Genomic DNA, 15,974 nt, shown 5'->3' with positions numbered 1-15,974 from the left:
ACAATCTACTATAATTTAATACTTTTTGCTGTGGGAAATCTATTGCATTGGGAATTTGAATTAGGCTCTGATCTTGTATTGGATGAATAAATGCACTAAATAAACGTTCAGATACCAAATGACAGATCGAAGTTACAACTCATTTTCTACAATGTAATACAGTAGGAAACAGGCTGTAGACTAATACATTAGGCCTACCCAGGCTACCATCTATGGATATGGAACCGTGCACTAGTGTCAAATAAATAAATAACAAACAGACAGGGATAGATATCTTTGTTTATTTATCTGTTTTCTTTACATTATCTGAAACAAATGGGAAAATGAATTAATATCTCTGACAGAAACGGAAAGACAAAAATGTATCCCTGATAGTGGTGTCTCTATTCAAAACAGACCCCAGATCCCTTCACCAAAGCCAAATAAAACGACATAAAGTTCCATAGAAACACCACGCTTCACAGCTGGCATAATGTTTCCCTCTCATTCACTCCCCAAGTTCTCTGAATGCTGGTAGCAACACCCCTCAGCACAAAAAACCTTTCAGCACAATGTGTGACTGGCTGGTTTCAATTGATGTACACTACATTGTACATGTTTTACCATACAAATGGATATCTACTATTTCTCTATTTGCTTTTATCTGACTTCCTCATAGTCATGTGGTACAAGGGGTTATATTGGAACCGTACTATTGAGTGAAAGGTGTCACTACCTCTTCAGACACATGTATGAACATACATAGGCTACATATATATACACAGCATATCTCCCCCACAATTTTGCATAATTACTTAGTGCATTGCTCAAGATTTCCTGAGAATAGTTGCAGCACAAAACTAAAAGTCCAAGGCAGCTTCACCCCTTTACATTGCAATCTCTTATCATGATTATTACACTACGCAGTAGAAAGAATATAGACCAATGTTATTATCAAGAATTGAAGGAACAATATACAGATATCTTCTCTTACAATCATAAACGATACTGAGTGACGTCATGGAATGGATAAGGAGGTGAAACAAAAAAACATAAAAGCTCTCAATATTTTAGTGCAAATAAATCAGAAACAAGGAAAGTTCTTCTACATAGCGCGGAATGGATAGCACACACAGGTCCAGTCTGCTAGAGCTACATAAGCTTCAGGCTAGAGTTACAGCTCTCGTAAATAGTTGTAAATAAAGAACATAACTCACTATCACCTAAAGAGTGACAGACTTTGAAGAAATAGTTGATTATCTGTAAGCAAAGTAGCCTTACACCTGCAATGGGCCACCCAAGATGGTCGCTGGTCTCCTAGAGACAGGCCCCCTAAGGGCCTATCTGTGACTTATACACACAGCGTTGACAGAAAACACAATAACATACAGTACATGTTGAATCAACAACACAGTTCTCTCCCTAAGTGCAGTTGATGCTTATCTCTTTAACTGAAAGTGTGAAATGGCTACGGGTGGTGCGACAGTTGTCTTGTGCTCTAAAGAGAGAGAGAAAGGCTCGGTCTGTCTCTTTTCCCCCTCTCTTTTCTGATCCCTTCTTTCTCCCCCGGAGGATGGAATGTGCCAGTATTATTGCAGTACCTTTTCAGGGTGTGATGTGTTGTGCAAAACAAATGCAAAAGGAGGGAGAATAGCCAACAGAGGACCTATCACCCAACATGGCACTGGGTGTACGGGTCTTTGTTAGCCGTCACGTTAAGCACAATGCAGTTTCTCTTAAGACTCTAAAGGAAGCAGGTACAGAGCACTTCAACTGTGCCAGAAGGGGACCGAGCCGAGTGGTGTTGCGGGTCACTGTATCAAACCCAGGTCAGGTCACTGTGGATACCCTGGGCCAGGTCACTGTGGATACCCTGGGTCAGGCCACTGTGGATACCCTGGGTCAGGTCACTGTGGATACCCTGGGTCAGGTCACTGTGGATACCCTGGGTCAGGCCACTGTGGATACCCTGGGTCAGGTCACTGTGGATACCCTGGGTCAGGTCACTGTGGATACCCTGGGTCAGGTCACTGTCGATACCCTGGGTCAGGTCACTGTGGATACCCTGGGTCAGGTCACTGTGGATACCCTGGGTCAGGTCACTGTGGATACCCTGGGTCAGGTCACTGTGGATACCCTGGGTCAGGTCACTGTGGATACCCTGGGTCAGGTCACTGTGGATACCCTGGGTCAGGTCACACACACAGTTTCAACTGGAAAGCCACAATAAATAACAATAAATAAATAAATACAGAGCAATCAAGAGATCAAGGTCCCTCCTTCCCTTTTGGTCTCGCTCTCTCCTTTTCTCTCGCTCTTTTTGCAATCAACAAAAAACGAGGAGTGCATGATCAGAAGACATTTTAAAGAAGGAAACTTTGGAAAGGAATTGTCCCCTGTCGATGTCAAAATGTAAACGCTAAAGCAACAAACACACCTCTCATTAACAATCATCCAATGACCCTGCAGATGTAGTCTAGTTTTGGTCAGGCATTTTTCACAGAGCACTAGACTACCCTACCAAGCAAAAAGGCAGTAACTGCTCATTTGGTCGAACATTTTTGCTACATTAAATACATGCTTAATCATGAGGACAAATATCCTGCCTCTTTTGTATTGTATTCTGGAGAAAATGTGGGTCATGTTAGCAGGAACTATATAAAGTTACTGTGAAACCAAGGTAAATGAAATACATTTTTCTCAGTTCCACTCTATGAGCAGTCACTGCCATTTTGCTTGGTAGGGTAGTAGAGCCCCACAGAGAATCGAACCTATGGAAGCAGTGTCCAACCCTTCTAGCAGTCTGCAGCAGAGAACCGGGCAAATGAAGACACGTCTTTCAACCAAACCTTGGCTCTAAAATCCCAGGATACCCTTAGAGCCATCCCACTGGGAACAGACATCAATTCAATGTCTATTCCACGTTGGTTTAATGTAATTTCATTGAAATGACGTGGAACCAACAATGATTCAACCAGTGCGTGCCCATCTCAATCTATAGCTCTGGTGCTCCTGTGCTTGATCAAACTGATTGATTAGGAAGAAATAAACTGAAATCTTTGGTATCATCGGTGCCTCATAAAAGGGCATGAAAATCTACTTACAACAGACAGCAAAATAATAAACCTTATTAAAATATGACTGTTACTGTTAGATAATGTCTTCAATAGGAAACCTGGTGACTTGTTGCCATTGGCGACTAGCTCCACCAATAACCACTAGAGGGTAGTAGGGTACACCCAAAGTCAAACAGCAGATTCCACACCTACTACTATACTTACCTAACTTAGCAGGCGTAAAACAAATGCCTGAGCGGGTCGGAAGGAACCGGAAGCTACCGGTTTTCAGGCTTTGTGTCTCCGGATGATTCTGGTTTCTTACTACCCCGCTGAGAGTGCTAGTATAGTGACATGAAGAGTGATAGGGTTTAGTAGTGCCAGATGGATGTTGTTTGAACTTCAATAACATTTGATTGTTATATTACTCTAACAGCACTCTGCTCAAAAATACATGATTTCTTTTCTCTGCTTTTTTTTCTTTTCTTTTTTTTTTTTTTTTTTTTTTACACCTGGACACATCATTTTTCTCATCTCCTGACTTCAGTTTGCATAGTGAGAGAAAAGAACCCCATATCCCCATCAGCACATCTATGTGCAAAACATTCCCTCAATAAAGCCTTTTTTATGTACAGCTAATAAGAATAACCACAGCATGAAATCAAATAGAAATAATGGAAAATAGAAATAAAAGACAACTGAAATAAAAACAGAGCCATGAAACAACAATAACAAATCAGAAAACCCGTTTTCCATTATTCTTTTTGTATCGTTTAGTCTTTCTCTATCGTTTAGTCTCTCTAAGCGCTTTGTAAGAAGGAGCAGGTCCAGTCACCTGAGTGAGATCCCCACCCATACTGTAGGTGCCACACACGCACGCACAAACACATGCACACACATACACATCCATGCACGCTCTACTCTTCCTCTCTTCTCACTCGTCTTCCTCATCCTCCTCTGCCTCCTCCTCTGCCGCCTCCTCTGCCGCCTCCTCCCATCTTGCATGCTGAAGTGCAGGAGAGTGGCCCCCGCCTGCCTCCTCCCCCTCCACCCCTCTCACCCCCAGCTCCAGGCCTCTCCACAGCAGACCAGAGTAGGGTAACCTGTGAGGCCCTAGGAGGGCTATAGCTTGCTCCCCGTCAGCCTCCTCCTGGTACACCATTTGACCTCCAGCCCCAGCCCCATCTCCCAGGCCAACCATCCCAGCACGGGGTGGAATGCTGAGGCGTGGGGCTGCAGGGCCAGATTCTCAAGTTGGTCTGGAGAATACCCTCCTCCTCCTCCTCTAACCCTTCTGCCCTCTTCCCCGTGGTCAGCCCCAGGCCCGCGCCTCGGCCGTGCCCGGGTACGGACCTCCAGGCAGCTGAGGCCCTTGCGGTGGCGCTGGAGGTGGTCCTCACGGGCGAAGGCCTTGTGGCAGAGCGGGCACTCGAAGGGGCGTGCCCCACTATGGAGAGACAGGTGGTTCTTCAGGTCGTAGGAATGCAGGAAGCGGGCAGGGCAGTGGGGGCAAGGGTACGGACGCTCCCCTGTGTGTTTACGCATGTGGATCTTCAACTTGTCATTCCTGAGAGAGAAAGGAAAGAGGATAATGGCTCAGCATCATATGTAGAACAATGCTAGCTCTGTAATCTGTTATAGATAATAGTGTTAAACACACAGGTACATACCTGGTGATAATAGTATTAAACACACTGGTACATACCTGGTGATAATAGTGTTAAACACACTGATACATACCTGGTGATAATAGTGTTAAACACACAGGTACATACCTGGTGATAATAGTGTTAAACACACAAGTACATACCTGGTGATAATAGTGTTAAAACACACAGGTACATACCTGGTGATAATAGTGTTAAACACACTGGTACATACCTGGTGATAATAGTGTTAAAACATACAGGTACATACCTGGTGATAATAGTGTTAAACACACAGGTACATACCTGGTAAAGCGGACCCCGCAGGTAGAGCACTCGAATGGTTTCTCCCCGGTGTGTGTTCTCATGTGTCTGGGCAGCTTCCCTGCTCCGTGGATGATCTTCTGACAGACAGGACACTGCTGGGGGGTCTGAGACTTCCTCTTCCTACCCCCTCCTCCTGCCCCTGTGGCCACCTCTTGCTCTGCCAGGGGGGCTGAAGTAAAGCTGGGCACCCCACCGTTCCCCATCTCCTCCTCGTCTTCTGACAGCCTGTCGTCTGAGAGGGGAATAGGGGGGTGGGGGGCGAGGAGGCGCTCCTGAGGCCAGTGCACCCCTCCGTTGACTGCTGTACTCCCTCTCCCTGCATCCCTGCCCTGCTTCCACTCCCCGTTCTGTCCCGTGGTGGGGGGGTGTTCATCCTGCTCAGGGCTGGGGGGTCGGGTGGAGGGATGAGAGTGGGCCCCGTCTTGAACAGGTGAGGAGTGTGGAGGAGGAGTGGAGGGGTGCTGGTGTGTGTTAATGTTGGGGCGATGAGGCAGTGGCTGGTGGTGCGATGACTCCACCTTGGTGACTCTCCGTCTGTCTATCTTCCTCCGGGAGCCTTTCTTCACCCCCCTCTCCACCCTTCTCTCCCTCTCCACCCTTCTCTCCCTCTCCTCCCCAGTCTCCCACTCTACCTCCCCCGCTGCCTCCCCCAGTATGTCTCTACAGGCATCAACCACACACTGGATCCCCAGTAACTGAGCTCCTCTCAACACATCTCTCATGCCAGAGCTGCGGATGGTCAGGGTGGCCGTGTAGGCAAACTCCAGCAGGGCATCCAGGGCATCGGGCGCGACACAGTCCAGCTGGCACACACTGAACCCTCCTCCTCCTCCCCCCGCCTCGGCCCCTGCCTCGGCCCCCTCCTCCGCTCCAAACAGCCCGCGGAAGTAGAGGCTGACGGCAGCCATGACGGAGCGGTGGGTAGGGTAGCGGGCACCCCGCGAGGTCAGGGTGAGGTCACAGAGTAGCCCCGCCCTGCGCTGGGCGTTGAGGCGGAACAGGATCTCGCTGCTGTGCTCTGGGAAGGGGATCCCGATCAGACCGTCCTCTCCTGGAGACATCGCCACCTGCAGGAGGGAACAGTTGGTTAGAATAACACAGACATTGAAGTTCAGGCTGAATCAAAATAATTCAGTGGCCACAGATGTTTTTTTTACATGAAAAAAAAAAAACAAGAATCAGCCAAAGTTTTTTTTACATTTCTTCTGGTGTGGTGAATGTCAAGCAATGACATCAGAACAATATTGTGTATGCTTTTGATATAGATCACATTTCATGGCTTTGAATACCAGAAAACAAATGCTGACATACCTAGAATACCTCAGTGCATGGACGTGTCCTTTGTCAAGTAAAACTGTGTTAGTTAATGCAGTCACGGTGCAGAGATATTTTGGTTGGTACTGTAGCCTCTCATTACTAGCGTGACTTCCACAAAGAGCTCTCCTTCACGTGAGGGACCATATTAAACAAGAGCTTAGTGCTATCCCTCCTTCACGTGAGGGACCATATTAAACAAGAGCTTAGTGCTATCCCTCCTTCAATCACTCCTCCCTTCTCCCTCGAACTAACACCCCCTCAACCCTAGATTACGACATCAGGAAAAAGTGATTTTGGCAGAGGGGGTGGGAAGGGGGGGACAACTGGGAGGATCAGAGGGGGTGCCAGAGTGTGTGTGTGTGTCAGTGGTTGATAGTATTAGCTCCTTGATTAAAAATAGAGAGAGAGACGAAGTTGAGGAAGAGACAGAAAGAGGAAGGTGAAAGAGAGGAGTCAGACAGTACTGGGGACGACGTCCACACACACACACAAGGTACTAGAGCTTTTGCGTATGTCACATCGTCAAAGGAAGATTCAAGTTATATGGATGTATTTTAAGTCAGGATTCTGCTCACTGAGTCTAACCTTAACAGTGTGCGGTGTGGTATTTCCTGAAACAGAACTTTGACTTTAGGAAAGTGAAAACAGAGAAGAGTTCATGTTGGGTAAAACATGACGTGTTTAGAAGTGTTTATGCGAGGATAACAGAAGCTTGTTCTTCTCCTCCCTTCTTTTCAAGCCCTCATCACCCACTCTGTGTCCTCCCTTCTTTTCAAGCCCTCATCACCCACTCCGTGTCCTCCCTTCTTTTCAAGCCCTCATCACCCACTCCGTGTCCTCCCTTTCACACATGCCCTCCAGGGGAGGTGTATAATGGAGGAAGAGAGTGAGAGAGTGTGAAACAGAGAGAGCATTTAGGCCTACAGCGGAAGTTTGTGTCTTACTCCATTTTACTAATCCATAGACTACTTTCTAGGTAGGTTACCAGGTCTATAGAAGTCTATATTGTCTATGTATCCATATGATGAGGTTCATTTATAACACCCAAGGGCTCTCCTCTCCTGTTCCCCTGGCTCTCACCTAACCTCCTCTCCTGTTCCCCTGGCTCTCACCTAACCTCCTCTCCTGTTCCCCTGGCTCTCACCTAACCTCCTCTCCTGTTCCCCTGGCTCTCACCTAACCTCCTCTCTTGTTCCCCTGGCTCTCACCTGACCTCCTCTCCTGTTCCCCTGGCTCTCACCTAACCTCCTCTCCTGTTCCCCTGGCTCTCACCTAACCTCCTCTCCTGTTCCCCTGGCTCTCACCTAACCTCCTCTCCTGTTCCCCTGGCTCTCACCTAACCTCCTCTCCTGTTCCCCTGGCTCTCACCTAACCTCCTCTCCTGTTCCCCTGGCTCTCACCTAACCTCCTCTCCTGTTCCCCTGGCTCTCACCTAATAGTGTTAAACACACTGGTACATACCTGGTGATAATAGTGTTAAACACACTGGTACATACCTGGTGATAATAGTGTTAAACACACAGGTACATACCTGGTGATAATAGTGTTAAACACACTGGTACATACCTGGTGATAATAGTGTTAAACACACTGGTACATACCTGGTGATAATAGTGTTAAACACACTGGTACATACCTGGTGATAATAGTGTTAAACACACTGGTACATACCTGGTGATAATAGTGTTAAACACACTGGTACATACCTGGTGATAATAGTGTTAAACACACTGGTACATACCTGGTGATAATAGTGTTAAAACACACAGGTACATACCTGGTGATAATAGTGTTAAAACACACGGGTACATACCTGGTGATAATAGTGTTAAACACACTGGTACATACCTGGTGATAATAGTGTTAAACACACTGGTACATACCTGGTGATAATAGTGTTAAACACACGGGTACATACCTGGTGATAATAGTGTTAAACACGCGGGTACATACCTGGTGATAATAGTGTTAAACACACGGGTACATACCTGGTGATAATAGTGTTAAACACACGGGTACATACCTGGTGATAATAGTGTTAAACACACGGGTACATACCTGGTGATAATAGTGTTAAACACACTGGTACATACCTGGTGATAATAGTGTTAAACACACTGGTACATACCTGGTGATAATAGTGTTAAACACACTGGTACATACCTGGTGATAATAGTGTTAAACACACTGGTACATACCTGGTGATAATAGTGTTAAAACACACAGGTACATACCTGGTGATAATAGTGTTAAAACACACGGGTACATACCTGGTGATAATAGTGTTAAACACACTGGTACATACCTGGTGATAATAGTGTTAAACACACTGGTACATACCTGGTGATAATAGTGTTAAACACACTGGTACATACCTGGTGATAATAGTGTTAAACACACGGGTACATACCTGGTGATAATAGTGTTAAACACACGGGTACATACCTGGTGATAATAGTGTTAAACACACGGGTACATACCTGGTGATAATAGTGTTAAACACACGGGTACATACCTGGTGATAATAGTGTTAAACACACGGGTACATACCTGGTGATAATAGTGTTAAACACACGGGTACATACCTGGTGATAATAGTGTTAAACACACTGGTACATACCTGGTGATAATAGTGTTAAACACACTGGTACATACCTGGTGATAATAGTGTTAAACACACTGGTACATACCTGGTGATAATAGTGTTAAACACACAGGTACATACCTGGTGATAATAGTGTTAAACACACGGGTACATACCTGGTGATAATAGTGTTAAACACACAGGTACATACCTGGTGATAATAGTGTTAAACACACAGGTACATACCTGGTGATAATAGTGTTAAACACACTGGTACATACCTGGTGATAATAGTGTTAAACACACTGGTACATACCTGGTGATAATAGTGTTAAACACACTGGTACATACCTGGTGATAATAGTGTTAAACACACTGGTACATACCTGGTGATAATAGTGTTAAACACACTGGTACATACCTGGTGATAATAGTGTTAAACACACTGGTACATACCTGGTGATAATAGTGTTAAACACACTGGTACATACCTGGTGATAATAGTGTTAAACACACTGGTACATACCTGGTGATAATAGTGTTAAACACACTGGTACATACCTGGTGATAATAGTGTTAAACACACTGGTACATACCTGGTGATAATAGTGTTAAACACACTGGTACATACCTGGTGATAATAGTGTTAAACACACTGGTACATACCTGGTGATAATAGTGTTAAACACACTGGTACATACCTGGTGATAATAGTGTTAAACACACTGGTACATACCTGGTGATAATAGTGTTAAACACACTGGTACATACCTGGTGATAATAGTGTTAAACACACGGGTACATACCTGGTGATAATAGTGTTAAACACACGGGTACATACCTGGTGATAATAGTGTTAAACACACAGGTACATACCTGGTGATAATAGTGTTAAACACACAGGTACATACCTGGTGATAATAGTGTTAAACACACTGGTACATACCTGGTGATAATAGTGTTAAACACACTGGTACATACCTGGTGATAATAGTGTTAAACACACTGGTACATACCTGGTGATAATAGTGTTAAACACACAGGTACATACCTGGTGATAATAGTGTTAAACACACTGGTACATACCTGGTGATAATAGTGTTAAACACTATATTGTCTATGTATCCATATGATGAGGTTCATTTATAACACCCAAGGGCTCTCCTCTCCTGTTCCACAGTACCACTCACACCTGAGCAGACCACATTTTCCACAAACAACAGACTAACTCCCCCCTCCTCCCCCACCTTTGTCTCCCTCCCATAGCAACCACCATCAGCCCCCTAACCATCCTATAATACTGTCCACATAGCACCCTGGAGGGGCTCTCCTCGACGACAGTACATTCTGTTTCACCTGACTAACCTGCTACAAAAGACACACCCCATTAAATACACACAAAAACATACACACCCCACCCATAAAGTCCACACACTAACGTTCATATCATCGCTCTTCAACAGAAACCCCAATCCCACCTGTATCAACAGAACCTTACCCAAACCTTACCCTCCCAACCTCAACCCATCAGCTGTGTCTAAACCCAAACGGCACCCCTACCTTTCCTGCCTTCATGGCTGATAGAGGGACCGTCGACTGGAGGCGATGCTGTGTCTGTGTCATGGCATAAGTGTTACTTCAGTCTTCCTCGCTCTTACTTGCTTCTTCCTTCCTATGTTACAGCCTTCTATTCTCCCTCGCTCTCCTTAAACCTTTAACTCTCCAAGTTCAGAGAAGTTGGGGTTTCGCGTTCATCCTTGGGGATGTCTACCTCTTTCTCTCTCGCTCGTTCTCTCTCTTCCTGTTTTATGAAAAGAAGGTGCTTGGCGGCGGAGAGAGAGATTGAGAGATACCCCTCCCCCCTTTTCGCCCACGCGCCCCTCTCTCCAAAATACAGTGGGTCCATTTTCTGAAACGAGCGATAGTAAGTTTCCGAAATACACAACTTCCTGGCCTGCCCCTCCCCGACCACAGATCTGACCTCTGACCTTGGCTGATGGACAGGTAGGAGGGATGTTTGTCCATCTGTCTAGACAGGTGGGGGGGAACTTGGGTACAATAGTCTAAAGTGGCTTCTTCTCCTCGAAGAAGAAGAAAGAAGAGGAAGGAAGCCGTGCGGGGCTATTGAGATGCAGCCCGTGGTCTCATCCTTCAGCCACCAGCCACTTATGCACAGAATTAAGGATCTCTATGTACCTACATTACTGATGAGGGACCTTGAAAGAAGCTCAAAAATACCCTACAACATTGTCAAATATGTGCAAATTTAGCCAAGTCAGCCAACATCAAAATTGTTAAAGTAGAAGTAACGTAAGAACCAAAATCATATTGGTGCTGTGAGTCATAATAGACCCAGCCACAGACATCAAGGTAGGTATTAGATGAACCAACCAACATGCCATATTACAGATGGTCTGTGATGATGATAAAGTCACATTAGAACAATCCATAAGGCAACTTTGACTGACTCTGTGAAGTCTTCTCCAAATGAAAGCTTGTTCACTAAAACAACTCTTAACATGTAACATTCTGGGTTTGATGCGTCAAGCTATCGACGCTGGCATGGGTTTGTGCCACTGCCGCTCTCAGAGCAGGTAGGAAGTGATTTCAGGGAGATTTGTTCGAGGTGTCTCCTACGCTCGTAAGCATCTAAAACAACGCCCTGGAAAAAGCTGTAGACGAGGAGGACATCGACGGTGCTGCCAGAAAGGTCAAAATCCCCACCGAAAACACTGTGTGTGTGTGTGTGTGTGTGTGTGTGTGTGTGTGTGTGTGTGTGTCATGAGGCACAAAACAATAAGCCAGTAGAAAAGACAACTGTCCCAGCTGAGAGAAGGTTTGTTTAAGAGAAAACTCAATGCTAACAGAATCCCCCTCCTAGAAATCAGAGGAGATAAAAAGAGAGATGAAGTGAACAGAGAAAGAGAGGGGGAGTGAGAGATAAAGACATATGAAGAGCAATACTAGTGTTTAGTTTCCGGTGTAAAATAAAAAAAGCTGTAAGGGGTGGTTTTCGATTCCTCAGAAGGGGGATGTAAGTGTTGCTCAGAAGGGGGATGTAAGTGTTGCTCAGAAGGGGGATGTAAGTGTTGCTCAGAAGGGGGATGTAAGTGTTGCTCAGAAGGGGGATGTAAGTGTTGTTCGGAAAAAGGGAAGAGATTCCTGTTAATCGAACTGTGAGTCAATTTATAAATGAGACACGCACACACACATACACAGTTAAAAAGTAGGAATGATCTTTGACGGTAAGACATTTTCTTTCTCTGCCTTCTCTCTTTCTCCCCTCGTCCCCTGTCGTTTCTCGCTCTCTCTTAGTCACCCCGTTTCTAGTTTCTAGTTGTTCAGCAGCCCCTGTTCTAACAGTCAGGGACAGCCATCTCTGGCTGCTGATCCCTCTTTAACTAACATACAGCACTATAGATTACACAGCCACCCAAACATACACTGACATGTGTTTAATCAACACATAGATTACACAGCCACCCAAACATACACTGACGTGTGTTTAATCAACAGATAGATTACACAGCCACCCAAACATACACTGACGTGTGTTTAATCAACAGATAGATTACACAGCCACCCAAACATACACTGACATGTGTTTAATCAACAGATAGATTACACAGCCACCCAAACATACACTGACATGTGTTTAATCAACAGATAGATTACACAGCCACCCAAACATACACTGACATGTGTTTAATCAACAGATAGATTACACAGCCACCCAAACATACACTGACGTGTGTTTAATCAACAGATAGATTACACAGCCACCCAAACATACACTGACATGTGTTTAATCAACAGATAGATTACACAGCCACCCAAACATACACTGACATGTGTTTAATCAACAGATAGATTACACAGCCACCCAAACATACACTGACATGTGTTTAATCAACACATAGATTACACAGCCACCCAAACATACACTGACATGTGTTTAATCAACAGATAGATTACACAGCCACCCAAACATACACTGACATGTGTTTAATCAACAGATAGATTACACAGCCACCCAAACATACACTGACGTGTGTTTAATCAACACATACAAATCATTTGAAACACAGCTCCTTTTCCCACAAGAATGGAAGTAAAAACGAAGAAAAAACAACCAAGTGGAAAGTATGTGGAAAAACATGTCAGACTGTTATGTTGAAGAAAACACAACGGCACATCACTTTACAAAACACTTTGTGGAAATGTCAAAGACATTAGGAAGCAGTGAAGACAAACAAACGTGACAAATGAATATAATAGTAACTAAAACCCATATTAAGAATGATTGTTGAAATATGCTGTACAATTGGTATAAAGTGTAGGCCATATTACAGTGAAAGACTCACTCCTCATGCTTCAAGTGAATTAAAACCAACAAATTAAACTAAAACTATAACAATGGAACCAGTTGAAAACTGTTTATGTAGTAAATAAGTTCATTTTATTTTCAAAAAATAAAACACTTCGTCATCCCCTTTTCTTTAATGATTGGTGGCCAACTTATCTCTCCGTTTCAGAGCGGATTCTCAACTCCCACTCCTCTGTCGACAGTTGACTACCTTTCCTCCCCTCCGACAATACGGCTTCCTCTTCCCTCGCCTTCGTCATGTACGTCACCCACTCTCTAAAAGCTCTTAGAATGGTTCACGGCCCCATTCGAACTCAACATGTATTGGAGAAATATACATATTTCTAGACAGGAAATAACAACACTTTAAATGGGGTCCTGATAGAATGAATAAGTAAAAAACAATTGGACCATCAAAATAATGATGAAACGTATTGTCCTTTTGACTGCAACTTGAACAGAGTTCACCAAGTGAGAGATCAATAGTAGTTGACACAAACAAGACATTAGACTGTTATTACACTGGTGCTTATTTCCCCTTACAGCCTGTAACATCTCCCAATCCACACCAGTTATATCATCTCTGAACAGCCCAGGGGGGAAATATGACTTCACACAAATGTGTTTCAATTCATTCTGATGTCAGACGCTTTCCGCGTGTGTTCATTCATAATATGTTCAAATGCGTTTCACTCGCAGTGTTTTTAGCAAACTTCTAATGCTCGAATGTATTTCACATCCACGTTTCACAGGCCCTAACAATCCACAGCTTACCAGAAATACTGTACAAATGTCAAATGCAATGTAAGTTTGCAAAATATAGCTACTTCTTCATTTAGTTTAATTTAGAAAACAACATTTTTTTTCAGTGAAGGCTTAAATAAATGACTATAAAGAAAACAACGAAACAAGGTTTATGGAAATAATTGCACAATGTACGAACATAAACTCAATAAAGGACATTTGTGAGCAACATTTGTAACCCTGAAAGATGTATTTAAATTGTGTGTGATAAAATATTACTTTTTTTGTTCTGATACAATAAAACGATTTATGAATTTCTTAATATGTAATAAAGATTATTATGCAAAGCTTGAGAGAGGGGTGGGTGGCAGTGAAATGTATTATTCCATGATGGCTTAAAGAACACACAAGCAGACCTACGGAGATGTGTCATTACACACAACATGAAAAATACTCATGGGAGGATAACATACTAGGTCATTTCAGTCCATCAGAACTACACACAAACCAAACTAAACGAGAACTCAATTAAACCAAAAATCAGTTTAAATATGTATAATTTACACGAGACAACCAGAACAGCACAGGTGGAACCAAACAACTGCTGTTCCCAAACAAAACACAACACAGCAAGGCCTGAGAGAAGGAAATTAGGAGTCATGATTCTCTGCTCATACCGTTTCTCCTCCTCCACGTGCTCCTCTGGCTCTCAGTGCTTCTCTATCTCCTTCTCTCACACACTCGTTTAAGCCTCTCTCCCCCTCTTAAACATAGGAGGCTGGGAGAGAGGTGTTGGTTTAGGTGCATCTTCTCAGAGGAGGGGTGAAAGAGAGGTAAAAGAGGGGATGATGAGAAGAGTTCCTGCCCCACACAGAACCTTATTCAGCCCAACACAAGTTGGCACCACTATGTACCTCCTGTATGTAATGAACTATGAATACATTTACAGGCATTGACAAAGCAGCTAGAAAACATTCGCAACATGTCATGAAGGCTTATTGCAAGTATGAATAGTTATTAAATGTGAGACACATCCCCATTCTCCATCTCTTCCTCCATCATCATCTTCATCATTTACAGTATATCTTGACCCTGCACCGTTTCTGAAGTGCAATAAAACCCAGACCCTCTCTACTCCCTCCACTGATAACTCTCCCTGAAACGGATATTTGCATCTTACAAAGAGATATAAAAACAGACCCAACCAGAGAGAATTTGAATCTTCATTTGAATTCGTTAAAAGGCTGGATAACAAGAATAAAGACAACATTATGGTAATTACTGGTACATCCAAGACGTGGCTTAAGCAATTCTATAAAGATGAAAACTATGTGATTATATAGGGAATAATAATTGCACTCAACCATGCAATAAAGATCTGCCAGGATGGAGGACATTCTTAATAGTGGCAAAGTAACAAAAACACACAAATCATATCCAGGAAAAGGTTCCAATCTTACGATCCTTTTGTACCTGCATCCAGCCCCTCTGCTTAGCTAAACTGGGGCAGTGTGTGTGTGTGTGTGTGTGTGTGTGTTGAGGTCTTAGTTCCAAGAACACATTACATTATTCATTTGGCTGGCAGAGCAGTACAGAGCGGAGGCCCTTAACCCAGCCCTCCCACCACACCGAGGACATTTTGCATGTTATCCCAATTTACCGATGGGAATCAAGGGTTTTATTCAGGAGGGACGAACGGTACAGAACCTTCACATAGAAACGTATTGTATAGAGCAGACACGCCTCTCTGCCAAAAACAGGAGTGAGGAGAGAAGAGGGAGGAAAAAAGAGAGAAATGTGAGGTTGGAAAGAGGAAAGGGGGTCTGAGATTTGAGGGGAGATCAAGGAGATGAGAAGAATACGGCTGAGGTTTGTTTGACTTTAAAATAGACGTTTTCCTAGAGAACATACCAGGAAAGCAGAGAGTGGGAGAGGAGAGGTGGTAAAAGACTGTC

The 15,974-nt window shown here is 44.0% G+C and overlaps 1 protein-coding gene across 1 annotated transcript; it reads right to left on the bottom strand.

The window, feature by feature from the left end:
* Nucleotides 1–267: 267 nt before the first annotated feature.
* LOC135575184 (zinc finger and BTB domain-containing protein 7B-like) lies at nucleotides 268–10,722 on the bottom strand. The gene is given in 4 exon segments (XM_065027801.1): nucleotides 268–4,244; nucleotides 4,247–4,602; nucleotides 4,988–6,075; nucleotides 10,470–10,722. Coding segments are annotated over 4 exon segments (1,782 nt in total). The 5' UTR covers nucleotides 10,533–10,722; the 3' UTR covers nucleotides 268–3,969.
* Nucleotides 10,723–15,974: the final 5,252 nt, after the last annotated feature.

This window comes from Oncorhynchus nerka, linkage group LG14, assembly GCF_034236695.1.
Source record: "Oncorhynchus nerka isolate Pitt River linkage group LG14, Oner_Uvic_2.0, whole genome shotgun sequence".
NCBI classification, from domain to species: domain Eukaryota; kingdom Metazoa; phylum Chordata; class Actinopteri; order Salmoniformes; family Salmonidae; genus Oncorhynchus; species Oncorhynchus nerka.
Note: the sequence above shows the minus strand (reverse complement) of the source record. Positions and strands in the feature narration are given on the sequence as shown.